Raw genomic sequence first — 27,143 nt, 5'->3', positions numbered from 1 at the left:
TGCAGGAAGGATGTTCCCGATGGTGGGGGAGTCCAGAACCAGGGGTCTTAGTATAAGGATACGAGGTAAACCTTTCAGGACTGAGATGAGGAGAAATTTCTTCACCCAGAGAGTGGTGAGTCTGTGGAATTCGCTACCACAGAAAGCAGTTCAGGCCAAAACATTATATATTTTCAAGAAGGAGTTAGATATAGCTGTTGGGCCTAAAGGGATCAAAGAGTATGGGGCGAAAGCAGGAATAGGCTACTGAGTTGGATGATCAGCCATGATCGTAATGAATGGTGGAGCAGGCTCGAAGGGTCGAATGGCCTACTCTTGCTCCTATTTTCTATGTTTTAAATGGAGTCAAAGCTGCAAGTGGTTGAAGTGATGATTACCTGTAGTCAAATATGAATTATCATTCGAAGAATACAAAGTATCTGCAAGGATTTTTGAATCAAAAGAATATTTTTAACAAACTATGATTAGTAATTGAGACAGATGATGGTTCGATACATTTTATACCCTCTGGTTGGCATCACTGCCTTGTAAGCAATTCTGATTATCCACTATTCTGTATTTATGCTGCACTTGCAGATTTATTATGGCTGTGCCCAGACCTAAAGCGATGGTATATCAAATTTATTTTTAAAATTATTCATTCAAACACTGATACCTACAATCTTTCCTTGTAGCTCAGGTTTTCGATGCCATTCATCCACTTAGCTGTACTTTCTCCAAGGCCAGGATCTTCCATTGTGCTTTAGCACTCAAAATTGAGGTTGAGGGTAGAAGATTTACCAAAGTACTGAACGAACTCACTGCTCCTTCAGTAGTGGCACCTGAACAGACATCATGGGCTGAATTTTACAAGCCCCCCGACGGGGTTTTTGGGCGGGGGGGGCGGGGCCCGGAAAATACTTCAAGGGGAAGCCCGCCACGAGCCTCAACGCGAGGAAGGCCCCGTTGCATTTTAGTGGCGGGGCAGCTACCTTGCCGCTCGACGACGGAGCCTTCATCTAAATGTTTAAATTTAAATACATGCAAAAGCGCTTCTTGTCCCGATGGCTGTCCCATATTGATATTCCGGCTGCAGGCCCGAACTCCTGTGCTGTCAGAGATCTGAGGTGTGACACTGGTGGGGGGGGGGAGAAATGAATTTTTTGGTGGGGGGAGATGCAGAAATCAACGCGATTGGTTGCGGGGATAGTGGGGAGGGGTTGAGGGTCAAAGGGAATAAATTTCAGTTGGGGGGTGGAAGGTCGTGAGTAAATACTTTTTTTGAGGTGATAGGACAAAGAATAAACGTTTTTTTCATGGGGGGGGGGTGTGGGGGAGGGGATTGGAAGTGTAAATAAAATTTTATTTCATTTTGATGCAAAACTTGTACCTTTTAAACATTACAATTGCCGGTAAGGGCTTGAAGCTCTTTAAAAAATGGCGCCGGTGCTGTTGCCGGGGACGAAGTGCCTGCCCCCTATATGTCATGGGGGGCGGGCGCTCCACCCCCTCCATGTTAATGAGCTGCCACGTGAAATATTGCGGTGGTTCTGTGGCACATGTCTTGTCCATGCGTCGCGTACTTTTTGAAACTTGCCGCTGAGCCCTTGGGGTTTTAATTTATAACATCATTTGAAGGATCATGCCACTGCCCACAATGCAGCATTCCCTCAGTTCTGCACTGAAGTTGAGTTTGTTGTCTTAATCCATTTCCTATCGGGAAACTGCTAATACATGATGTGGCAGGGAATTGACAGCATCGCTCACATAAGTATATGTCCGTCTGGTCCATGAAATATAAACAATAGTTACGACTGAGGCGGAAGTCAAGCACTGTCAATTTAGTCCCAATGCTCCACAGGTTGCAGCATATTAAAGTTTTTCCACCTGCTGGAAATTAGCCAAATTAAACACTTTAGTAACCCCCAGAATAAAACAGACCAAACCTGGTATCTTTAAACAACAACAAATTAACTAAGATAAATTTATGTCTAAAGTCCTTATAACTACTTATTTATCCTAACTCATTCTCACACACACATTCAAAAATCAACAGTTAACCAACGTTAATAATAGTATTTCTTAGGAACAAAATAAGTAGCTGGGTTGTAAGTTCTGGTGAGTTTCATTCCAGGTTGATGAGGTATCTGGCTTGAGAACAATCAGATGCCACTCGAAGTCTCCACGAGGATTTGATGAACAGTGTTTACTTGATAGACATTCGAAAGCGTTTTGACTGCAGAGGCGTCACACTGTTCCTCCAACAAGGAGCACAGAAATGGGTCCACTTGGGTTTTACAAAATGACAGTCTCTCAGTAGAAACTTTACTTCAACAACACAAATGATCTTTTTCCAGGGTTTCTATTTCTACTTCGACAAAGACAGCCTGTAACTCAATGTAGATTTTATGCTAAGCAGAATAGCTCCTTCCTCCAACAAGCATGCTTTGCTGGTGTTTATTTCAAACCGGTTGAAGCTGGTTTTTACACACTGTCAAAAGTTACAGTACACCATGTGATCTCCCTCTCCTGCTGTGAAGTCGGAAACAGGTGCAGCTGGCACACTGTTCTCAAGAATCTAAAACATCTCTCTCTGTCTTAAAGGCATACTGATTTAAACAGAGGAGGAAAAAAATAGTTCTGTGACACAATGCTTTGTGCTGGAGAGAAGCTGGGGCTAGTGCTTCTATTGTACCTGATGACCTGTGAGTTACATTTAAATATGCTGACTTTCTTTAATATACCTCAGATTATGCAGGCATATAGATTGGACTCCCTTGTTCTTTATTCCCCCTACCAGAGGAAATAGTTTTCTCTATCCACCCTATTGAGTTCCTATATAATTTTTAAAGATCTTGATTAGATCACCCCTTAACCGTCTAAGCTTATGGGGATGAAAACTGAGTTTATGCAACCCTTCCTCATAATTTAGAAAAAGATTTGCATATATATAGCACCTTTCACGACCACAGGATGCCCCAAAGCACATTGCACCCAATTAAATACTTTTTAAGTGTAGACATTGTAATGTAGGAAATGTGACAGCCAATTTGCTCACAGCAAGCTCCCACAATTAGGAATTTGGTAATCACTAAAATAGATTATTTGGCCATGTTGATTGAGGGGTAAATATTGGTCAGGACACCGGGGATAACACTCTGACCCTTCTTCAAAATAGCGCCATGAGATATTTTGCATCCACCTGAGAGGCTGATCAGGCCTCGGTTTAATGTTTCATCGGAAATATGGCACCTCCGACAGTGCAGCACTCCCTTAGTTCTGCATTGGAGTGTAAGTCTTTAACCCTTTAAGCTGTAGTATAATTTTAGCTTGGCCATGTGAGCCGCATGGAAGATGGCAGGATCCCCAAAGACACATTGTACAGCGAGCTCGCCACTGGTATCAGACCCACCGGCCGTCCATGTCTCCGTTATAAAGACGTCTGCAAACGTGACATGAAATCGTGTGACATTGATCACAAGTCGTGGGAGTCAGTTGCCAGCATTCGCCAGAGCTGGCGGGCAGCCATAAAGACAGGGCTAAATTGTGGCGAGTCGAAGAGACTTAGTAGTTGGCAGGAAAAAAGACAGAGGCGCAAGGGGAGAGCCAACTGTGCAACAGCCCCAACAAACAAATTTCTCTGCAGCACCTGTGGAAGAGCCTGTCACTCCAGAATTGGCCTTTATAGCCACTCCAGTCGCTGCTTCACAAACCACTGACCACCTCCAGGCGCGTATCCATTGTCTCTCGAGATAAGGAGGCCCAAAGAAATAATTTTAGTAAATCTGTGCTGTATCCCCTTCAAGACTTTTCTCAGGTTTGATGCTCAAAACTAAACTTAGTACTTTAGTTGTATTGCAGCCTCAGTTCAGCGTCTTCTGAACTTGAAGCATGGAGGTCCATTAACGATGAAGCAAAAGGTTAGATTTTTGGGGGTTTAAGTACAAGACATCTATGAATTTGAAAGGACTTGTGAACAAAAAACCCCTTCCAAAATAGAAGATAATTTGTGTTAATTTGGAAAATGACGATCCAAAATTGTGCTCTTGGGTCATCTAGGTACCCAAGACCTTGCGGGAATCACATATATAGAATTAAATTCATGTTCTCACTTAATTCAAATATATCTCAATTGGCTATAGGACTTATCCTCAGTGAGGAAACAGCATTCGGAACATTGCTTTCTAAACTTGAAGACAAAATTCCTACAGGATAAATCGGAAATTAAGAAATACTGGTAAATTGCCCAGGGTCAGTTGATAAATTTTATTATGGCAATGCAATTGCGAGACACTTGTTCCACAGAGCCTGCAGCAACATCAACATGGCAAATCCCATCACAAAAGCAAAATTGGATATGAAGTGTTGACGGAAAAACGCACCAAAAATTTTGACAAAATAAGCCTTGTTAAAAGGAGAGTGCACCCGATGCAAAATTTTTAATAATGTGTAGGTTGATCAAAGCATATATAGGACTGAATTGCCTGGATTTCATGAGCTGGATAACCAGGTTGCAGTTTTGACATCACTGCATAAAGTGACTTCTCAATATTGTAGAAAGGTGTGTGTGCTCAGCATGGGGTAAGTTTACTGGCAAAACTTTTTGTAAAAGTGTACAGCTATTTAACAATGAAAACATAGGGCTAGGATTTTTTTTAGCTTTATCGTACAGAGGACTTGTACCAAGCTGAAATAAAATTACAAATAAAAGACATCTCCCAAAAGATTAAACATTGCTTTTGTTCAACAGAAAGCAGCCTATGCTATCAATGAACTTTTTCAAAAGGAAACACTACCTTTTGTCTAATGTTGCAGTAAAGAATCTGGTTAGCCTTGTATCCAGGGGAAGAAAAGATAATGCTGAATGTTAATGGCACTCCACTGTAGTTTGAATGCTAATACTAAATTATTTTGTGACCTCGTTGTTTATTTAAATCTTGTGCTTGATCCAGTGCTACTGGTTTCACAACACGTTCTGATATTGGACCTGCTCGAGATGCCAATGACCCAGTTGATGACCGTCATGCTCCCCCAGGAAAAAGAACTGTTGGTGATCAAATGAAGAAGAACCAGGCAGATGATGACGATGAAGATTTGAATGACACTAACTATGATGAGGTGATAAACGTAGCACATCTGTATTTAAAAACATTAATATGAAAGTTAAAAATATATCCTGTTTGCCCCAAAAAATGAAAAACTATGACTAGAATAACACATTTCTGAGGTGCGGTAAGCCATTTACAAGTGTGTTTTTGTTTGCTTCTGTCCCATAGTTAGCCTGCCTTTACTTTGCCACCATTTGCTTCAAATTGCTTCTAACATTTTGACTTTTCAGTCTTTCATATATTTTTGATACTGTAATCTGAAACAGCCAGATTTCCAACGTAACCCAGAAACAGGCCATCCGAACCAATTGATCTATGTTGATGTTCTTTCTCCTTACGAGCTCTTCCCATTCTACTTCGTCTAACCCTACCAGCATATCTTTCTGCTCCTTTCTCCCTCGTGTACTTATCTAACTTCCTCTTAAATGCATCTATGCTATTCGCTTCAACTACTCTGTGATACCAAGTTCCATATTTTAGCCACTCTCTAGGTAACAAAGTTTCTCCTGAATTCCTTACTGGATTTATTAGTGAATATCTAAAATTTTATAACCCCACGTTTGGACTCTCCCATAAGTGAAAACATCACTTTATGTCTACCCTATCAAACCCCTTAATAATTTTAAAGAACTCTATTGGGTTGCCTTTCATCCTTCGCTTTTCGACAGAAAAGAGCCCCAGCCTGCTCAGTCTTTCCTGATAATTATCACCCCTCAGTTCTGGTACTGTCATTTTAAATCTTTTTTGCACCTTCTCCGGTGCTTCTATATCCTTTTTGTAATATAGAGATCAGAATTATACACAGTACTCCAAGCGTGGACTAACTAAGGTTCTTCTGAAAAGCAGAGAAGGCATGTTAATTCTGTCGCTCAAGAAATGTAACCCCAGTGCTTACTTTGCATTTTGTATGGCCATGTTAAACTGCATTTCTACTTTTAATGATTTGTGAATCTGTACCCCTTGATCCCTTTGCTTCTCTACCCCATTTAGACTTTTTTTTTCTCCAAAGCATATATAACCTTAGTCCTGTTATCAAAATGGACACAGCACACTTATAGGGTCATCAAGAGATACAGCACTGAAACAGGTCCTTCAGCCCACTGAGTCTGTGCTGACCAACAAACACCCATTTATACTAATCCTACATTAATCCCATATTCCCTACCACATCCCCACCATTCTCCTACCACCTACCTACACTAGGGGCAATTTACAATGGCAAATTTGCCTATCAACTTGCAGGTTTATTAACAACTTATATTTTGTCGCTGTCTTCTCAGTATTTAACTGCACCCTCCCACCTTAAAATTTGGTTTTGTCTGCAAATCTTGAAACTGTACTTCTGTTTTCCTGAGTCCAGTTTGTTTATGTAAATGGTAAACAATAGTGCTCCCAGCACCAAGTCCTGTAAAATGCCACTTCCTGCTTTTTGCCAGTCTGAGTGACTACCTTTTAATCCCTACTCTCTGTTTTCTGTTTTGTAGACAGCTTGTTTTCCATTCTGTTGTTGCGGCCTAACTCCACATGCTTTGACATCCATCATGAGTTTATTATCCTTATCAAAGTATTATCAAATGGGAAAGAGGGGGCAGTGACTCTGGCACCTTGCAACACTGCTGTGACCTGAAACGTTAACTTTGTTTCTGTCTCCATAGATGCTGCTGAGTGTTGCCAGCTTTTTCTGTTTTTATTTTCGATTTCTGACTTCCACGATAATTTGTTTTTATATTACATTTACTTTATTACTCTTATCTACAATTTCTGTTACTTCAAAGAATTCAAAAAGGTTGGTCAAGCATGAACTTCTCGTTTGGGATCCATGATGACTTCTGTCTATGTTTTCTAGATGGTTTTCAATTACAGCATTGAGTAAAGATTCCATTCCATTTACCTTCAGCACCGATGTACTGAAGTGGAAGCATTATACATTTGGCACACTTTGTTTTTTTTAAAGTAAACCACAAAACTTAAAAGTCCTTTAATCTGATTATCTTCACTTAATATTTTGGAGATATTAATGTCATTTCTTTTTAAGTTCAATGGATATGCTGGAAGTTTGTTCTCAAGTGGTCCATATGAAAAAGATGATGAAGAGGCTGATGCAATCTATGCTGCGTTGGACAAGAGAATGGATGAAAGAAGGAAAGATAGAAGGTAAGAAAATTACATAGAATATACAGCAAAGAAAAAGGCCATTCAGCCCAACCAGTCCATGCTGGCATTTATGCTCTACTCGAGCCTCCTTCCATCCTTGCTCATCTAATTCGATCAGCAAAACCCTTTGTTCCCTTCTCAATCATGCTTCTCTAGCGTCCCCTTAAATGCATCTATACTATTGACTTCAACTATTTCTAGGTGGTAACAAGTTCTACAGTCTCACCACTCTCTGGGTAAATAAGTTTCTTCTGAATTCTCTATTTGATTTCTTGGTGACTCTTGTATTGATGGTCTCTAGTTTTGCACGTCCCCATAAGTGGAAATGCTATCCTTTGTGTATTTTATCAAAACCTTTCCAGATTTTCAAGACTGCTATTAGGTCACCCCTCAGCCTTCTCTTTTCAAGGTCAAGAGACCCAGCCTTTTCATCTTTTCCTAATAATTATAACCTCACAGTTCTGGTATTATCCATGTAAATCACTTTTGCACCTTCTGAAGTGCTTCTGTTCTGTTCTTTGGCCTCCTTATCTCGAGAGACAATGGGTAAGCGCCTGGAGGTGGTCAGTGGTGTGTGGAGCAGTGCCTAGAGTGGCTATAAAGGCCAATTCTAGAGTGACAGGCTCTTCCACAGGTGTTGCAGAAAAATTTGTTTGTCGGGGCTGTTACACAGTTGGCTCTCCCCTTGCACCTCTGTCTTTTTTCCTGCCAACTGCTAAGTCTCTTCGATTCGCCACACTTTAGCCCCGCCTTTATGGCTGCCCGCCATGATGAAGAGGCTGATGCAATCTATGCTGCGTTGGACCATGTATCCTTTGTATAATATAGCAACAAGAACTGTGCACAGTATTCCAAGCGTGGTTCGATACAAGTTTAGCATAACTTCGCTACTTTTCAATTCCATCCCTCAAGAAATAAACTCTGCTTGTTTTGCTTTTATTATGGCCTTATTAACCTACATCACTTCTAGTGATTTGTGTATTTGTCCCTCCAGATCCCTTTGCTCCTCTACCCCATTTAGTTTCTTATTTTCCAAGTAATATGTGACCTTTATTTTCTTACCAAAATGTCATACCTCTCACTTGTTGAAATTAATTTGCCAATTATATGTCCGGTCTGCAAGTTTAATTGGGTTCTTGTAAGTTGTTGCTGTCTTCCTTGGTATTGACTATTCCCCTCGTCCCCCCAACCCCCAAACTCTTCCCCAATTTGGTGTCATCTGTTAATTTAGAAATTGTTTTTGATTCCAAAGTTTAAATCATTAATTTAAGTTGCGAATACCAGTGGTCCCAGCACTGATCCTTGTGGAACCCCACTTCCCACCTTCTGCCAGTGAATAGCTACCCTTTACCCCTAAATTTCAATACTGTAAAATGTCTGCTTCCATTGTATTTATTCATGAGCATATTTCATTGTGCTGTTTAGGAATATTTTCTAAAGATCATCAAAACTGGAAATGCTTATGAATGTAAATTATACAAACTGATTCAGCATGATATGCAATAGGAGACACACAGATGGATATTAATCCAGATATATGCTTTTTTAAATAAATTATTTCATATTTTAATGTAATATATCAGATATTACATGGAAATACAGGAGCTGAAATATGATGGGCATAAATTCATAGCTTTGTCAAATATTAAGCTCTGATTAGAAAAGGAGAAATTTAAGAGTATAATCCAATGCAAATTTCTGTCTTGCACTTAATACTGGATCCAGACTGCCTGCAGCTTCTTAGTTGTATTTCCCAATAACAAAGCCAGGATCCTGAGCTGTAGCTTTATCTGTAAGTTATACCACCATTCATTTGAAGAATACAGAGTAATTATACCCACCTTCTACCTGGATGCACGCAGCATTCACAGCAAGGTAGATGATTTAAAGGCACAAATAGAGGTAAATGTGTATGATCTAATTGCCATTATGGAAATGTGGCTACTGGATGACCAAGACTGGGAACTGAATATTCAAGGATATTTGACTTTTGAGAAGGACAGGAAGAAAGGAAAAGGAGATGGTGGTGCGCTGATGAGAAGGGATGGGATCAGTACATGAGTAAGGAAGGATCTCTGATCGGAAGAACAAAATGTGGAATCTGTTTGGGTGGAGCTAAGAAACAGCAAGGGGCAGCAAACATTGGTAGGAGTTGTTTATAGGTCACCAAACAGTAGTGGTAGTGTGGGGCATGGTATTAATCAGGAGATTGGAGAAACCTGTAGCATGGGTAATACAGTAATTATGGGTGACTTCAATCTGCACATAAACTGGGTAAACCTAATGAGCATTAATGCTGTGGAGGATGAGTTTCTGGAGTGTTAGGGATGGTTTTCTATAGCGTATGTTGAGGAACCAACTGGAGAACAGGCTGTTTTAGATCTAGTATTATGTAATGAGAAAGGGCTAATTAATAATCTTGTAAAAGAACCTTTAGGAATGAGTGACCATAATATGATAGAATTTTACATTATGTTTAAAAGTGAGGTAGTTCAGTCTGAAGCCAGGGTATTAAATTTGAACAAAGGAAATTATGAAGGTATGAGGGGCAAATTGGCAGAGGTGGATTGGGAAAATACATTAAAAGGTATGACAGTGCATAGACAATGGATAGTCTTCAAAGAATTATTACATAGTTTACAGCAATTATACATTCCTTCAGGGCACAAAAACCCCAAAAGTAAAGGCAGTCAACTGTGGCTAACAAAGGAAGTTAGGGATTGTTTAAGATTAAAAGAAAAGGCCTATAAAGTTGCCAGTAGTAAACCTGAGGATTGGGAGTATTTTAGAATACAGCAAAGGAGGATGAAGAAACTGATAAAGAAAGGGAGAATAGAATATGAATGTAAGCTAGCAAAAACATAAAAACAGACTGTAAAAGCTTCTATAGGTATGTAAAAAGGAAACATTTGGCTAAGACAAATGTGGGTTCATTACAGGCAGAGTCAGGAGAATTTGTAATGGGGAATAGAGAAATGGCAGAGAAGCTAAATGATTACTTTATGTCTTTCTTCACTGAGGAAAATACAAGAAATCTCCCAGAATTAGAGATCCAAGGGGCTAGGGAAAATGAGGAATTGAAGGAAATTAATATTAGTAAGAAGGTTGTATTAGAGGAAATTAATGGGGCTGAAGGTTGATAAGTCCCCGAGACCTGATATTCTACATCCCATGGTGTTTGAAGAGGTAACTGTGGAGATAGTGGATGCATTGGTGATCACCTTCCAAAATTCTATAGATTCTGGTGTGGTTCCTGCAGATTGGAAGGTAGCAAATGTCGCCCCACTATTTAAGAAGGGAGGGAGAGTGAAAATGGGGAACTACAGACCTGTTAGCCTTACATCAGTAGTCGGGAAAATGTTAGAATCTATTCTAAAGGATATGATAAATGGACACTTGGATAATAATGATCTGATTGGGCATAGTCAACATGGATTTATGAATGGGAAATCATGTTTGACAACCTGTTGGAGTTTTTTGAGGATGTTTCTAACAGAATTGATAAAGGGGAGTCAGTGGATGTAGTATAGTTGGATTTTCAGAAGGCTTTTGATAAAGTCCCCCACAGGAGGTTGGTTAGCAAAATTAAAGCACATGGGATAGGAGGTAATATACTGGCATGGATTAAGGATTGGTTAACAGGCAGAAAACAGAGTAGGAATAAATGGGTCATTTTCGCATTGGCAGGCTGTGACTTGTGGGGTACTGCAAGAATCAGTATTTGGGCCCCAGCTGTTCACAATATATATCAATGATTTGAATGTGAGGACCAAATGTAATATTTCTAGGTTCGCAGATGATACAAAGCAAAGTGGGAATGTGTGTTGTGAGGAAGTTGCAAAGCGGCTTCAAGGGGATTTGGAAAAACTTAGTGAGTGGGCATGAATGTGGCAGATGGAATATAATGTGGAAAAATGTGAGGTTATCCACTTTGGTAGGAGGAATCGATGTGCAGAGTATTTCTTAAATGCTAAGAGATTAGAAAGTGTAGTTGTACAAAGGGACCTGGGTGTCCTCGTCAATAAGTCACTGAAAGCTAACATGCAGGTCCAGCAAGTAATTAAGAAGGCTAATGGTATGTTAGCCTTTATTGCAAAAGTATTTGTGTACAGGAGTAGTGAAGTCTTGCTTCAATTGTATACAACCTTGGTTAGACCGCACCTGGAGTAGTGTGTGCAGTTTTGGTCCCCTTACCTTAGGAAGGACATTCTTGCCATAGAGAGAGTGCAACAAAGGTTTATCAGACTTGTTTCTGGGATGGCAGGACTGTCCTATGAAGAGAGATTGGGGAAACTGGGCCTGTATTCTCTAGAGTTTCGAAGAATGCGAGGTGATCTCATTGAAACTTACAAAATACTTAAAGGGATAGACAGGGTAGATGCAGCTAAGATGTTTCCCCTGTTAGGGAGTCTAGAACCAGGGGACACAATTTCCACTTAGGACAGAGATGAGGAGAAATTTCTTTACTCAGAGGGTTGTGAATCTTTGGAATTCTCTACGCCCAAAGGGCTGTGGAAGCTCAGACATTGAGTATGTTTAAAGTAGAGATTGACAAATTTCTAAATACCATTGACATAAAGGAATATGGAGATATGTGGGATAAAGGCATTGAAGTGGATGATCAGCCATGATCATATTGAATGGCCTACTCCTGCTCCTATGTTCCTAATAGGACTACGCTTGCACTTTACAAATAGGATGTTGACCCAGAATTTTCTGCTGTGGCCCATCACACGACATGCCCTGTTATTTAGACTAGTTCCTGCATTCCTCCGCTGGAAGTGCAAACTGATAATGGGTGGGAAATGGCATTTGGAATCTTGGTGAATGACAGAAGCAGCACGGTGTCCCCTTTTCCAATGGGATTTAAGTATTGAGAAATAAACAGAGGAAGGACACAGAAGGAGTATGAATTAGAGTGGGTACATTCAATATCAAATCAGGTATACAAAAATTAAAGAGTGATAGAAAAATTGGATTGAAAATTTAAAAAAAATTAAGTAACATTTTAAAATATCTACAACAATTCACTACATGTAGGAATGAGAATCTACATATTTCACTTTTGGGGCCAGAGGTTGATTGGCAGTCATTAACAATTAACACGTCATTAAAAGGCACTTGCACTATCAATTATTATTTTTTTAAAAATTTTGTTTAGAGATACAGCACTGAAACAGGCCCTTCGGCCCACCGAGTCTGTGCTGACCAACAACCACCCATTTATACTAATCCTACGTTAATCCCATATTCTCTACCACATCCCCACCATTCTCCTACCACTTACCTACACACGGGGCAATTAATAATGGCCAATTTACCTATCAACCTGCAAGTCTTTTGGAGGTGGGAGGTAACCGGAGCACCTGGCGGAAACCCATGCAGACACAGGGAGAACTTGCAAACTCCGAACAGGCAGTACCCAGAACTGAACCCGGGTCGCTGGAGCTGTGAGGCTGCGGTGCTAACCACTGCGCCACTGTGCCGCCCTTAACTTCTCCCAGATCTATCCACAAATCCAGCCTGACCTGAGCATTTCCAGTCTTTTTTGTTGTATTAGTAGGGCCCTACCAAATTCACAGTCAAATTTTACATATTTCATGCTTTATGGCAGGTGGGAAATGATGGGCATGGTTTCCCTTTTTCACCTCTCAACTGACCAAAGGCAGCATTTTTATTATACATGTTTTCTAACCCCTGAGCATTATAATGGTCAACAAACAGACAACTGACAGGTTTTCTCGGAGGTTTAAAGAAAGATAAATGTTTATTGAACAACACCCAAAGATATTCGCAACTTCACTCACGCTCGCACATACACACAGATGCACACACACAAGAAAGGATAGAGATTAAAAGAAAAAATGCATTTAGGCCTGATGGTTTTAAAAAGAGTTCACTGTAAACCTGGCGTTCTTTCCCGGGGGCTGAAGATTTATAAAAAGGGTGCAGGTCTGTTTTTCCTTTCGCTTGGTTCACTGAAGACAAAACTTGGAAAGTTTCAGGTGGGCGAGTGCAGATTTTGTTTTGTATCTCAGACACAGTTCAATGTTGAAAACCCTGGTACAATTTCTCAGGTATGGAGTTCAAGGCCACTTCCAGTCACTGCCCACTTGTAGTTTAAAAATGGTGTTCTTAGGCAGGGTCCTGCTTCTTCCGCTGGAGCAGATGGAATCTCTCTCTCTGCCCAGCATATACTTTTATAAAGCTCCTTATCAGACCCCCTGGTGTCTGTCAGTCACCGTGGTTTCTTTTTACTGTTGTCCTCATAAATGATGTCTGATGGGGCCATCGGGTCTTGGTGTCACCCATCTTCATTCCATTTCAATACAGTGGAGTTTTTTCGCACTCATTCGTGTTTGAATTTGGAGACACCATGCCTGCCATGCCATTGTTAACCCAATTTGTTAGAGAGGTAGCCATTAACACAGAATGGGCCATTTACATTTTAATGCCTTCTCCGAGGCTGGTCCAGACATCAAGATTGACTCAGGGTTCTTGTAGTTTCCATGTGATTGGCAGTACAGGATAAGGTCACCTGAACTCTCGACTCCATCTTGTTTTTCAGGAAATGTATCCACTTTGAGTTTGTTTCATAAGTTCATTATATAGTTCATAATTTCTTCATGCGTGAGTGTGGCAATGGTCACAGCATTTTAAGAATCGTGAATTTCACAATTTCACATATTTAAATCGTAAATTTCACAGTGTCGCAGCCAACCATGAAAATGATCTATTTTAAAAAAAAAGACAAGGGAGGTTTCTGGTTTCAAATGTCATTTATTGTATACTCAAACTATTGTAAAAAGCTGACTATAAAACAGGTCACCTTCTTTACTCACTGAAGTCAGTGGTTGAATGTGAGCTTGGAGCAGCGGTCTCGTTCTTAATTCCTTGTCCCTGCGCTGTGAACATCTGTCCGTGTTTAGACACGGCTCTCTGCGTGCACAGAGTTTGTTGGAATTGTCAGACGGTGCCATGCTAGCCCTGCAAGGGGAGGACTCTGCATTTCACTGAGTTCTAAAACTGCAGCAAAGTCAAAGTACAAGCTTTTGACAAAATATGCTTCTGCTTCTTTTGCAATGTTTTTATGAGCAGGAATCTCTAGCCTACATTATTAAACCAGAAATCACATCAAAAGAGTTTAAATCCAACATCAATGGGTGCATTTGTGCAGGGTCAAAGATACGCACAACTTTGAGGAACGCTGCAGAAAGTTGTTGAAACCTCTGAGCAGCTTTTTCTTCACTGCTTGGCTCTTGCCTGTAGCAGTAATATTGTTTGAGCTTCTTTGCCATGCAAGAAAACACCTGTTGAGCACAGACATTTAATTCAGCATAATCAGAGTGTTTGTTTGAATGTGCTTCAGCCCAGAACATTACATCCATTACCTTATTGTAAGCTTTGCGGACTGTGGCAGGTCAGGATTCAAACCAAGTGATTAAATTCATCAGTTGTGTAGCATTCTTGGCAACAAACTGAACAACCTCATTAAGTTGAGCATCGTTTAGAAGGGTTACAATGTCTGTTAAAACCTGTGTTTTCAGTGTCAGTGTGAGCTTTTTTTGAGATGAAATCTGAGTATTATTTCAGTTGAGCTGCATGATACTGTACTGCTTGAAACCAAGAATTCCAATGTGTAATTACTGGCTCTGGAGGAAGGGCGATGTTTTGTTCCCCAATTCCAGCTTGAGGCTAGGGCAATGTAATGTAGATGACCAGTTTGTCGACTTTACCAAACTCAATCTTCCACAGCTCACTGAGAAATTATATGTTCATTACATGTAATATGGACAGCATTAGGCATCACACCTTGGAGCACAGATTTGAAAGGTTTTGTCATATAAGTTGTATTGTCACTAATGAAAGCAGACACTTTGTTGAAATCTGCACCATCTTTTTGAAACACTTTTGATTATCGCTTGGGAAACTATGGCACAATTAACAGCTTCTAAGTGGACGCAGTCTGCGAACGCTGTTGTTAGCTTTCCTGACTCTACATCTTCAGCCTTACCAGACATAAAATCAAACAAAATATGCAGCACATGGTTGTCTTGCTCATTGGTGGACTCATCACAAATAATTGCAAAAAACTCGTATGTGTTAATCTGAGACTTCATTTCCTCGCAGTGTATAGCAAAAACCTTCGGTAAGTCGTCCTGTCGTAGTTTATTTGCACTATGTAAGCAACCACCATTTTGCACGTTATGTTGAATGAATACCCACAGCTTTCGCTGAAGTTTTTCCAGTGGTATGTTGGCGCTTGCAAAAGCATCTACTAGTTCCATTGTAACCAGCTGATGATTTTCTGAGCTCTCTGTTGACTTCTTAAAAAGAGATGAAGTCATTGCTTGCTTTTTTGTCTGTTTGTTTTCCCTCAGTCTGGTATCAGATACTCTTTTTGCTGCGGACTCTAAGTGGTGGTGAACTGTTGCCCGTCGTGTGTGATCCAATGAAACATTGCAACTTGTACAAAACCGTATTTCACCATCAGTGTGCAGAATTTGGAAGTCAAATTCTTTCATTCGATGTGCTGCAGTAATGGTTGTGGCAGTTTTTGATGTGCTTATTCTGGCTTTCTGGCGAATACTTGAGACTGTTTCTCTCAAAACTACACTGGAAGCCTCATCTACAAATCAGTGAGTTGAGCCTTGTGTCAATCGCTAAAACGGGCAAAGTTTGCAATATGCCCAATTTCACGGTGAACCTGAGATTTCACGATCTGTGATGCATTTTCCATGGCTGTGAATTTGGTAGGGCCCTACGTATTCGACTTAACTTTCTGTGGCGAGCTTAAAAGGCAATTAATATACAAATACAACAAAAACAAGAAATGCTGGATTCACTCAGCAGGTCTGGCAGCATCTGTGGAAAGAGAAGCAGAGTTAACGTTTCGGGTCAGTGACCCTTCTTCGGAACTGACAAATATTAGAAAAGTCACAGATTATAAACAAGTGAGGTGGGGGTTGGGCAAGAGATAACAAAGGAGAAGGTGCAGATTGGACCAGGCCACATAGCTGACCAAAAGGTCACGGAGCAAAGGCAAACAATATGTTAATGGTGTGTTGAAAGACAAAGCATTAGTACAGAATAGGTGTGAATATACTGAATATTGAACATCAGCAAGTGCAAACCTGAAGAAAAACAACCTGAAAAAAACAGTGGGTAAGCAAACTGAACAAACTAAGATGAAATGAAATAAATGCAAAAAAAGATTGTAAAAAATGTAAAAAGGAATGCAAAAAAAAGGGAAGAAAAAATAACTAAAAATGAAAGTAAAGTGGGGGGCTGTCATGCTCTGAAATTATTGAACTCAATGTTCAGTCCGGCAGGCTGTAGTGTGCCTAATCGGTAGATGAGATGCTGTTCCTCGAGCTTGCGTTGATGTTCACTGGAACACTGCAGCAATCCCAGGACAGAGATGTGAGCATGAGAGCAGGGGGGAGTGTTGAAATGGCAAGCAACCGGAAGCTCAGGGTCCTGCTTGCGGACTGAGCGGAGATGTTCCGCAAAGCGGTCACCCAGTCTGCGCTTGGTCTCCCCAATGTAGAGGAGACCACACTGTGAGCAGCGAATACAGTATACTACATTGAAAGAAGTACAAGTAAATCGCTGCTTCACCTGAAAGGAGTGTTTGGGGCCTGGGATAGTGAGGAGGAGGTAAATGGGCAGGTATTACACCTCCTGCGATTGCAAGGGAAGGTGCCCCGGGACGGGGACGAGGTGGTGGGGGTAATGAAGGAGTGGACCAGGGTGTCGCGGAGGGAACGATCCCTTCGGAATGCTGACAGGGGAAGGGAGGGGAAGATGCGACTGGTAGTGGCATCACGCTGGAGGTGGCGAAAATGGCGGAGGATGATCCTTTGGATATGGAGGCTGGTGGGATGAAAAGTGAGGACAAGGGGAACCCTGTCACGGTTCTGGGAGGGAGGGGAAGGGGTGAGGGTAGAGGTGCGGGGAATGGGTCGGACACGGTTGAGGGCCCTGTCAACCACAGTGGGGGGAAATCCTCGGTTGAGGAAAAAGGAGGTCATATCAGAAGCACCGTCATGGAAGGTAGCATCATCAGAGCAGATGCGTCGGAGACGGAGAAACTGGGAGAATGGAATGGAGTCCTTACAGGAGGTAGGGTGTGAAGAAGTGTAGTCGAGGTAGCTGTGGGAGTCAGTGGGCTTATAATGGATATTGGTAGACAACCTATCCCCAGAGATGGAGACAGAGAAGTCGAGGAAGGGAAGGGAAGTGTCAGAGATGGACCATGTAAAGGTGAGAGAAGGGTGGAAATTGGAAGCAAAGTTGATAAAGTTTTCTAGTTCGGGGCGGGAGCAGGAAACGGCACCGATACAGTCATCAATGTACCGGAAAAAGAGTTGGGGGAGGGGGCCTGAGTAGGACTGGAACAAAGAATGCTCGACATATCCCACAAAAAGACAGGCATAACTAGGACCCATGCGGGTACCCATAGCGACACCTTTTACTTGAAGGAAATGCATGGAGTTGAAGGAGAAGTTGTTCAATGTGAGAACAAGTTCAGCCAGGCGGAGGAGGGTGTTGGTGGATGGGGACTGGTTGGGCCTCTGTTCCAGGAAGAAGCGGAGAGCCCTCAAACCATCCTGGTGGGGGATGGAGGTGTAGAGCGATTGGACGTCCATAGTGAAGAGGAGGCGGTTGGGACCAGGAAACTGGAAATTGTCAAAATGACATAGGGCGTCAGAAGAGTCACGGATGTAGATGGGAAGAGACTGGACCAGCGGAGAAAAGATAGAGTCTAGATAGGAAGAAATAAGTTCAGTTGGGCAGGAGCAGGCTGACACAATGGGTCTGCCAGGACAGTCCCGTTTGTGGATTTTGGGAAGGAGGTAGAAGCGGGCTGTCCGGGGTTGTGGGACTATGAGGTTGGAAGCTGTAGAGGAAAGATCTCCAGAGGAGATGAGGTCAGTGACAGTCCTTTGGACGGTGGCTTGATGTTCGGTGGTGGGGTCATGGTCCAGAGGGAGGTAGGAAGAGGTGTCTGAGTTGGCGTTGAGCTTCTGCAAGGTAGAGGTCGGTACGCCATACAACAACAGCACCACCCTTGTCTGCAGGTTTGATGACCATGTCGGGGTTAGACCTGAGAGAACGGAGTGCCTCAAGTTCAGAGGGGGACAGGTTAGAGTGAGTGAGGGGGGCAGAGAAATTGAGACGACCAATGTCTCGCCGACAGTTTTCAATGAAGAGATCAAGAGCGGGTAAGAGGCCAGGGTGAGGGGTCCAGGTAGAGGGAGAATGCTGGAGGCGGGTGAATGGGTCTGCTGGTCGGGGGGAGGACTCCTGGTCGAAGAAGTGAGCCCGGAGGCGGAGGCGACGGAAGAAGAGCTCAACGTCATGCCGAGCGCGAAATTCATTGAGGTGGGGGCGTAAGGGGATAAAACTGAGACCTTTGAGTACAGAACGCTCAGCATCAGAGAGGGGGAGGTCAGAGGGTATAGTGAATACACGGCAAGGGGTCAGATCAGAAGGGGTGGGGTCAGAGGGAAGTGAAGCGGGAGGAGGATCTGGAGGGGCATTAGTCCCCATCAGCTGCTGGAGCTTGCGTTCCTTAACACCTGAAAGGAAGAAAAAAAGTTTTTTGTTAATGCGTCGGATGAGACGTAAGATGAGATGAAACTGCGGAGTAGAACAGATTTGAGATAAGGTGAGACGGTGCTGCTGGAGAGAGAGGTCCAGTGTGTGCATATGGCGGCGCATAGCACTGAGTGTGGATCTCAGGATGCGGCGAGAGTAGCAGTCCGAGGAACGTTGTATTTCTCGGAGATACCTGTGATCCTGGGTGGTTTCAAAGCATGATGGGTGAAACTGCAGTTGGAATCCACGTGGAATCAGTCGGAGCCGGAGACAGTCACTGAGGAAGGAGATGTGGCTGTGAAAACGAGTTTTGGTAGATACCTTATCAAACACCAGGAGGGAAATAGAAAGCAATGAAGGTGAACAAGGTAAAAGAGACAAACGAAAATCCCGTCGGAGAGAAGAGCAGAACTTCTTCAAGGTAGGCATTCCTGGAAGAGAAGTGGCAGTGAATTAAACACTAAAATAAAAGCAAAATACTGCGGATGCTGGAAATCTGAAACAAAAACAAGAAATGCATTTCCTTCAAGTAAAAGGTGTCGCTATGGGTACCCGCATGGGTCCTAGTTATGCCTGTCTTTTTGTGGGATATGTCGAGCATTCTTTGTTCCAGTCCTACTCAGGCCCCCTCCCCCAACTCTTTTTCCGGTACATTGATGACTGTATCGGTGCCGTTTCCTGCTCCCGCCCCGAACTAGAAAACTTTATCAACTTTGCTTCCAATTTCCACCCTTCTCTCACCTTTACATGGTCCATCTCTGACACTTCCCTTCCCTTCCTCGACTTCTCTGTCTCCATCTCTGGGGATAGGTTGTCTACCAATATCCATTATAAGCCCACTGACTCCCACAGCTACCTCGACTACACTTCTTCACACCCTACCTCCTGTAAGGACTCCATTCCATTCTCCCAGTTTCTCCGTCTCCGACGCATCTGCTCTGATGATGCTACCTTCCATGACGGTGCTTCTGATATGACCTCCTTTTTCCTCAACCGAGGATTTCCCCCCACTGTGGTTGACAGGGCCCTCAACCGTGTCCGACCCATTCCCCGCACCTCTACCCTCACCCCTTCCCCTCCCTCCCAGAACCGTGACAGGGTTCCCCTTGTCCTCACTTTTCATCCCACCAGCCTCCATATCCAAAGGATCATCCTCCGCCATTTTCGCCACCTCCAGCGTGATGCCACTACCAGTCGCATCTTCCCCTCCCTTCCCCTGTCAGCATTCCGAAGGGATCGTTCCCTCCGCGACACCCTGGTCCACTCCTTCATTACCCCCACCACCTCGTCCCCGTCCCGGGGCACCTTCCCTTGCAATCGCAGGAGGTGTAATACCTGCCCATTTACCTCCTCCTCACTATCCCAGGCCCCAAACACTCCTTTCAGGTGAAGCAGCGATTTACTTGTACTTCTTTCAATGTAGTATACTGTATTCGCTGCTCACAGTGTGGTCTCCTCTACATTGGGGAGACCAAGCGCAGACTGGGTGACCGCTTTGCGGAACATCTCCGCTCAGTCCGCAAGCAGGACCCTGAGCTTCCGGTTGCTTGCCATTTCAACACTCCCCCCTGCTCTCATGCTCACATCTCTGTCCTGGGATTGCTGCAGTGTTCCAGTGAACATCAACGCAAGCTCGAGGAACAGCATCTCATCTACCGATTAGGCACACTACAGCCTGCCGGACTGAACATTGAGTTCAATAATTTCAGAGCATGACAGCCCCCCACTTTACTTTCATTTTTAGTCATTTTTAGTTATTTTTTCTTCCCTTTTTTTTGCATTCCTTTTTACATTTTTTACAATCTTTTTTTGCATTTATTTCATTTCATCTTAGTTTGTTCAGTTTGCTTACCCACTGTTTTTTTCAGGTTGTTTTTCTTCAGGTTTGCACTTGCTGATGTTCAATATTCAGTATTCTTTCTTTCTTTTCTTTTGGGCCTCCTTATCTCGAGAGACAATGGATACGCGCCTGGAGGTGGTCCGTGGTTTGTGAAGCAGCGACTGGAGTGGCTATAAAGGCCAATTCTGGAGTGACAGGCTCTTCCACAGGTGCTGCAGAGAAATTTGTTTGTTGGGGCTGTTGCACAGTTGGCTCTCCCCTTGCGCCTCTGTCTTTTTTCCTGCCAACTACTAAGTCTCTTCGACTCGCCACAATTTAGCCCTGTCTTTATGGCTGCCCGCCAGCTCTGGCGAATGCTGGCAACTGACTCCCACGACTTGTGATCAATGTCACACGATTTCATGTCACGTTTGCAGACGTCTTTATAACGGAGACATGGACGGCCGGTGGGTCTGATACCAGTGGCGAGCTCGCTGTACAATGTGTCTTTGGGGATCCTGCCATCTTCCATGCGGCTCACATGGCCAAGCCATCTCAAGCGCCGCTGACTCAGTAGTGTGTATAAGCTGGGGGTGTTGGCCGCTTCAAGGACTTCTGTGTTGGAGATATAGTCCTGCCACCTGATGCCAAGTATTCTCCGAAGGCAGCGAAGATGGAATGAATTGAGACGTCGCTCTTGGCTGGCATACGTTGTCCAGGCCTCGCTGCCGTAGAGCAAGGTACTGAGGACACAGGCCTGATACACTCGGACTTTTGTGTTCCGTGTCAGTGCGCCATTTTCCCACACTCTCTTGGCCAGTCTGGACATAGCAGTGGAAGCCTTACCCATGCGCTTGTTGATTTCTGCATCTAGAGACAGGTTACTGGTGATAGTTGAGCCTAGGTAGGTGAACTCTTGAACCACTTCCAGAGCGTGGTCGCCAATATTGATGGATGGAGCATTTCTGACATCCTGCCCCATGATGTTCGTTTTCTTGAGGCTGATGGTTAGGCCAAATTCATTGCAGGCAGACGCAAACCTGTCGATGAGACTCTGCAGGCATTCTTCAGTGTGAGATGTTAAAGCAGCATCGTCAGCAAAGAGGAGTTCTCTGATGAGGACTTTCCGTACTTTGGACTTCGCTCTTAGACGGGCAAGGTTGAACAACCTGCCCCCTGATCTTGTGTGGAGGAAAATTCCTTCTTCAGAGGATTTGAACGCATGTGAAAGCAGCAGGGAGAAGAAAATCCCAAAAAGTGTGGGTGTGAGAACACAGCCCTGTTTCACACCACTCAGGATAGGAAAGGGCTCTGATGAGGAGCCACCATGTTGAATTGTGCCTTTCATATTGTCATGGAATGAGGTGATGATACTTAGTAGCTTTGGTGGACATCCGATCTTTTCTAGTAGTCTGAAGAGACCACGTCTGCTGACGAGGTCAAAGGCTTTGGTGAGATCAATGAAAGCAATGTAGAGGGGCATCTGTTGTTCACGGCATTTCTCCTGTATCTGACGAAGGGAGAACAGCATGTCAATAGTCGATCTCTCTGCACGAAAGCCACACTGTGCCTCAGGGTAGACGCGCTCGGCCAGCTTCTGGAGCCTGTTCAGAGCGACTCGAGCAAAGACTTTCCCCACTATGCTGAGCAGGGAGATTCCACGGTAGTTGTTGCAGTCACCGCGGTCACCTTTGTTTTTATAGAGGGTGATGATGTTGGCATCGCGCATGTCCTGGGGTACTGCTCCCTCGTCCCAGCACAGGCATAGCAGTTCATGTAGTGCTGAGAGTATAGCAGGCTTGGCACTCTTGATTATTTCAGGGGTAATGCTGTCCTTCCCAGGGGCTTTTCCGCTGGCTAGGGAATCAATGGCATCACTGAGTTCCGATTTGGTTGGCTGTATGTCCAGCTCATCCATGACTGGTAGAGGCTGGGCTGCATTGAGGGCAGTCTCAGTGACAGCATTCTCCCTGGAGTACAGTTCTAGGTAGTGCTCAACCCAGCGGTCCATCTGTTTGCGTTGGTCAGTGATTATGTCCCCCGATTTAGATTTGAGGGGGGTGATCTTCTTGATGGTTGGCCCAAGAGCTCTCTTCATGCCATCATACATTCCTCTGATGTTTCCGGTGTCTGAGGCCAGCTGAATATGGCTGCATAGGTGTTGCCAGTAGTCGTTTGCGCAACGCCTAGCTGTTCTTTGTGCAGTACTTCTGGCTGCTTTAAGTGCTGCGGATGTTAAATCGCTGGGGGCTTTCTTGTAGTTCAAAAGTGCAATGCGCTTAGCGGCTATGACAGGTTCCAGCTCTTCATTATGAGATTGAAACCAGTCTGCATTTCTCTTCGCACTTTTGCCGTAGGTGGTCAAAGCTGACTCATAGATGGCGTCTCTGATGTGGGCCCACTTGGTCTCAGCATCCCCTGTGGGAGTGTTTTGAAGGGCTGTTACAAGTGAATTTAGAAATTTTTGTAACAGCTGTGGGTGAGAAATTCTGCTCGTGTTGATGCGCGGGTGGCCCTTCTGCTTGGAATGATGCAACTTCTTTGGTCTGAGTCTAACCTTGCTGCACACCAGGGAGTGGTCGGTGTCGCAGTCCGCACTGTGGAAGCTGCGTGTGATTTGAACACTGTTTAAGGCGGCTCGCCTTGTGACAATGAGGTCTAGCTGGTGCCAACGACGTGATCTTGGGTGCCTCCATGAAACCTGGTGACAGGGTTTAGTGTGAAAGAACGAGTTGGTGATGCAGAGGTTATGATAGGTACACAACTCAAGCAGTCTCTGCCCGTTCTCATTCATCCTTCCAACGCCATAGCGCCCAAGGCAGGAGGGCCATGAGTCATGGTCGGCCCCAACCCTGGCATTAAAGTCCCCCAGCAGGAATAGGTGTTCGGTGTTGGGGATGCTGCTAATGATATGGAGTTGTTCATAGAACTGGTCTTTAGCTTCAGGTGCGGAGCAGAGTGTTGGAGCATAGATGCTGAGTAGGTGTACTGGACCAGAGGTGGTGAGCAGTCGGATGGACAGTATGCGTTCCGAGCCATTTGAGGGAGGCTCTATCATGCTGAGCAAGGAGTTTCTGATGGCGAAGCCCACTCCATGCTGTCTTGGTTCTTCAGGATCCCTGCCCTGCCAGAAGAAGGTGTAGTCTTGCTCTGCTAGAGAGCCACTCGCGGGGAGGCGAGTCTCCTGAAGTGCTGCAATGTCCACATTGAATCTACTGAGCTCGTTGTTAATGAGTATATTCAGTATATTCACACCTATTCTGTACTAATGCTTTGTCTTTCAACACACCATTAACATATTGTTTGCCTTTGCTCCGTGACCTTTTGGTCAGCTATGTGGCCTGGTCCAATCTGCACCTTCTCCTTTGTTATCTCTTGCCCAACCCCCACCTCACTTGTTTATAATCTGTGACTTTTCTAATATTTGTCAGTTCCGAAGAAGGGTCACTGACCCGAAACCTTAACTCTGCTTCTCTTTCCACAGATGCTGCCAGACCTGCTGAGTGAATCCAGCATTTCTTGTTTTTGTTTCAGATTTCCAGCATCCGCAGTATTTTGCTTTTATATTAATATACAAATACAGCAAGTTGATGAAACTCACAGGAAGATTAAGGATGAGATGCCGGTTTTGTGAAATGGTGCAAATTGCCCAGCAACTTGTGCTGGGTCATAATTTTTCCTTGCCACAAGTTGTTGACGGATTTGCACATTAATAATATTGGTGTGTGCTGATCACGCGCAGTTATTTTTTTCAACAAATTCTGGACCAGTATGTTCTATATTACCCCTTCAAACATAGTGCCTCCTCTAACAATCGGTGAGCAGCACCGGGAGATTTATGTAACTTTGTTTTTAAAAAACAATGTACATGGTATATCTTTTTCACACTTGAGGTATCATGCAGACACGCTCTGTCACACCTTTTTTAAAAAAAAGGAAGATCAATCTGACCTTTAAATTGATCTTCCAAGAACAACCAACTTTTAGTTGATTAGAGCAAGGCAGAGAAATTGGCTCCAAGGAACACAGAGCTGTACTTCACCAAAATTATACATTGTGTATTGCATAATATAATACTTTTGCCCTTACAAAACCGTAGAGAATACCACTGCAGATCATTAAAATATATCTCACTTTGTGCAGCAAGCCAAATGAGTTTTTTTATAAATGAAGTTATTTCGTGCTGCGTTTTCTGACTTTCAAATAACATTTGTCTCCCCATGGGAAGGAGTCAAACAGCTGCACATCTCAGAAACTTACAACACGAATGGTAATGAGGTTGTAATTGACTCAGGATGTTCCTGTTAATACCAGTTCCTCATGGAGAGTTGTCTGAGTAGTAGTCCTAATGGAACAGCTCAGGTTAGTAGCTGAACAGCATAACTATGCTCCAGACTACCCACAAGCAGCGTCACTAGTTTAGCTAATGTAAATAACCCTGGCCCTTTTTGGTTTAGTAAAAGCTAGAGACTTGTTGAATGTATTGATTTAAACCATGGGTTCCTATATAATTGCTTCTAGATCTGTGTAATTTCACTGCCAGCTGTAGGGTAATTTGAGAGGTTTTTGTAGTATCTCATGACTAACTTTTGTCTGTGCACCAGTTTGGCGCTCCAGCCTGGTTCAGGGGTGGAGTGACTCTTGATGTTAATTACAAAGCTACCGCAGTAGCCTATAACCTTTATTTCATAAGGTATAACATTCTGGTTTAATTGAGTAGCTTGATTCCTGTGGCATATTTGGTGAGTTGTTAAACTAGATACAAAGGTTACACAAAATATTAGTTCATTATACATTGTACATTATCTTATCAAATTAGCATTCACTTGGTCATTGATGGTGGAACAAGTTTACTTTACATGTGAGTGGTAGTTGTAAGTGGCATTGTTCTGTGCTAATGGCACTATCTTCTTTGGAGTGGTTAACTTTCCTTCCAAAAGATTAGCATCGACAAAATCACAGCAGACACACAGTCAGAATTCATCAGTGGATGAGCAGAACACTGGGCCAACGTGGCAAGAAAGGTTATAATGCAATTGGCCTGAATCGTTCTCCGTTCCTGCATTAATTTTATGATATATCTATCCTTACTGTTTACCTTGGATGTACCCTGTTAGTTATATAAAAAGTTTGTTATAAAAATTAAGTGATTGGAGTTTCAAATAAGGTTTGATTTTAGGGACCAAATTTTGAACTTCTCTTTGCACTACATTTCTTAACATTAAATAGATTTTTAAAACTATTTCTATGAATTGAAGATATGCATTTTCTGTTCCTGTGTTCATTTCAAATTTAAAATTAATTCCTCTTTAAACAGGGAACAGCGTGAAAAAGAAGAAATTGAGAAGTACCGTATGGAACGTCCAAAAATCCAGCAACAGTTTTCTGATCTGAAGGTAATTTCTTGTCTTTCAGCATAAAACTCCATCTCTTTAAGGTATTTTTTCCTTTTACCTCATTGAATTCTCTACATCATCCTAGTTAAGAGGCTGAGTTTGGTAATCCAAGACCAGCACAGTAATGGCCCAGATGGGCCCCCCTTTACTTCTGTGGGGGGGGAAAGTAGTTTGCCTCAACTTGGTCACTCACTGAGGTTGCATGGCTGAAATTGGGAGCCCAAATGAAATATAGTAAGTGTGGATCAGTGTTCTGTCAGTTTGACGCTTAATGTGTTTGGGACCCAGTGTACCGTTATCTCTTGATTTGTAATTAACTAAGTGGATGAGATGAGAGTGACTGTCCTAACATCAAGGCAATATTTCACGAAGTGGCATCAAGGAACCCCAACAAAATTGTAGTCAATGGGAATCGGGGGAGGAAAACACTCTATTGGTTGGAGTCAGACCCAGCACAAAGGAAGGTGGTTGTGGTTGTTGGAGGCCAATCAACTCAGCCCCAGAAGTTACTCAGGGTAGTGTCCTAGGCCCAACCATCATTTCGGCTGCTTCATCAATGACCTTCCCGCCATCTTAAGGTCAGAGGTGGGGGTTTTCACTGACGATTGCAGTGTTTGATATTCACAACTCCTCCGATACTGAAGCAGTCTGTACCTGCATGCAACATGACCTAGACAACATTCAGGTTTGGGCTGATGAGGGGCAAGTAACATTCTTGCCACACAAGTGCCAGGCAATGACCATCTCCAGCAAGAGAGAATCTCACCTTTTCCCCTTGACGTTCAATGGCATTACCATTGCTGAATCCTTGCTATCAACATCCTGGGAGTTACCATTGACCAGAAACTGAATTGGACCAGCCAGATAAATACTGTGACTGCAAGTGCAGGTCAGAGGCTGGGAATTCTGTGGTGAGTAACTCACCACCTGACTCCCCAAAGCCTGTCCACCATCTGCAAGGCAGAGGTCTGGAGTGTGATAGGATACTGTCCACTTGCTTGGATGAGGGCAGCTGCAACAACACTCAAAGCTCGACACCGTCCAGGACAAAGCAGCCCACTTGATTGGCACCTCATCCTCCAC

General features: G+C 43.3%; 1 protein-coding gene across 1 annotated transcript in view; it reads left to right on the top strand.

The window, feature by feature from the left end:
- The window catches only part of prpf6 (PRP6 pre-mRNA processing factor 6 homolog (S. cerevisiae)), a 99,543-nt gene that overhangs the window by 8,008 nt on the left and 64,392 nt on the right, over positions 1-27,143 (top strand). Inside the window, exons 2-4 of the mRNA XM_068048281.1 lie at positions 4,932-5,097; positions 7,123-7,241; positions 25,982-26,060. Of these exons, the coding sequence (XP_067904382.1) occupies positions 4,932-5,097; positions 7,123-7,241; positions 25,982-26,060 (364 nt within the window). The remainder of the gene's footprint in view (positions 1-4,931; positions 5,098-7,122; positions 7,242-25,981; positions 26,061-27,143) is intronic.

The sequence above is a fragment of the Heterodontus francisci genome, chromosome 16 (genome assembly GCF_036365525.1).
Source record: "Heterodontus francisci isolate sHetFra1 chromosome 16, sHetFra1.hap1, whole genome shotgun sequence".
Taxonomy (NCBI): domain Eukaryota; kingdom Metazoa; phylum Chordata; class Chondrichthyes; order Heterodontiformes; family Heterodontidae; genus Heterodontus; species Heterodontus francisci.
The sequence above is the reverse complement of the archived record's forward strand: the minus strand, read 5'-3'. Positions and strand labels throughout refer to the sequence as shown.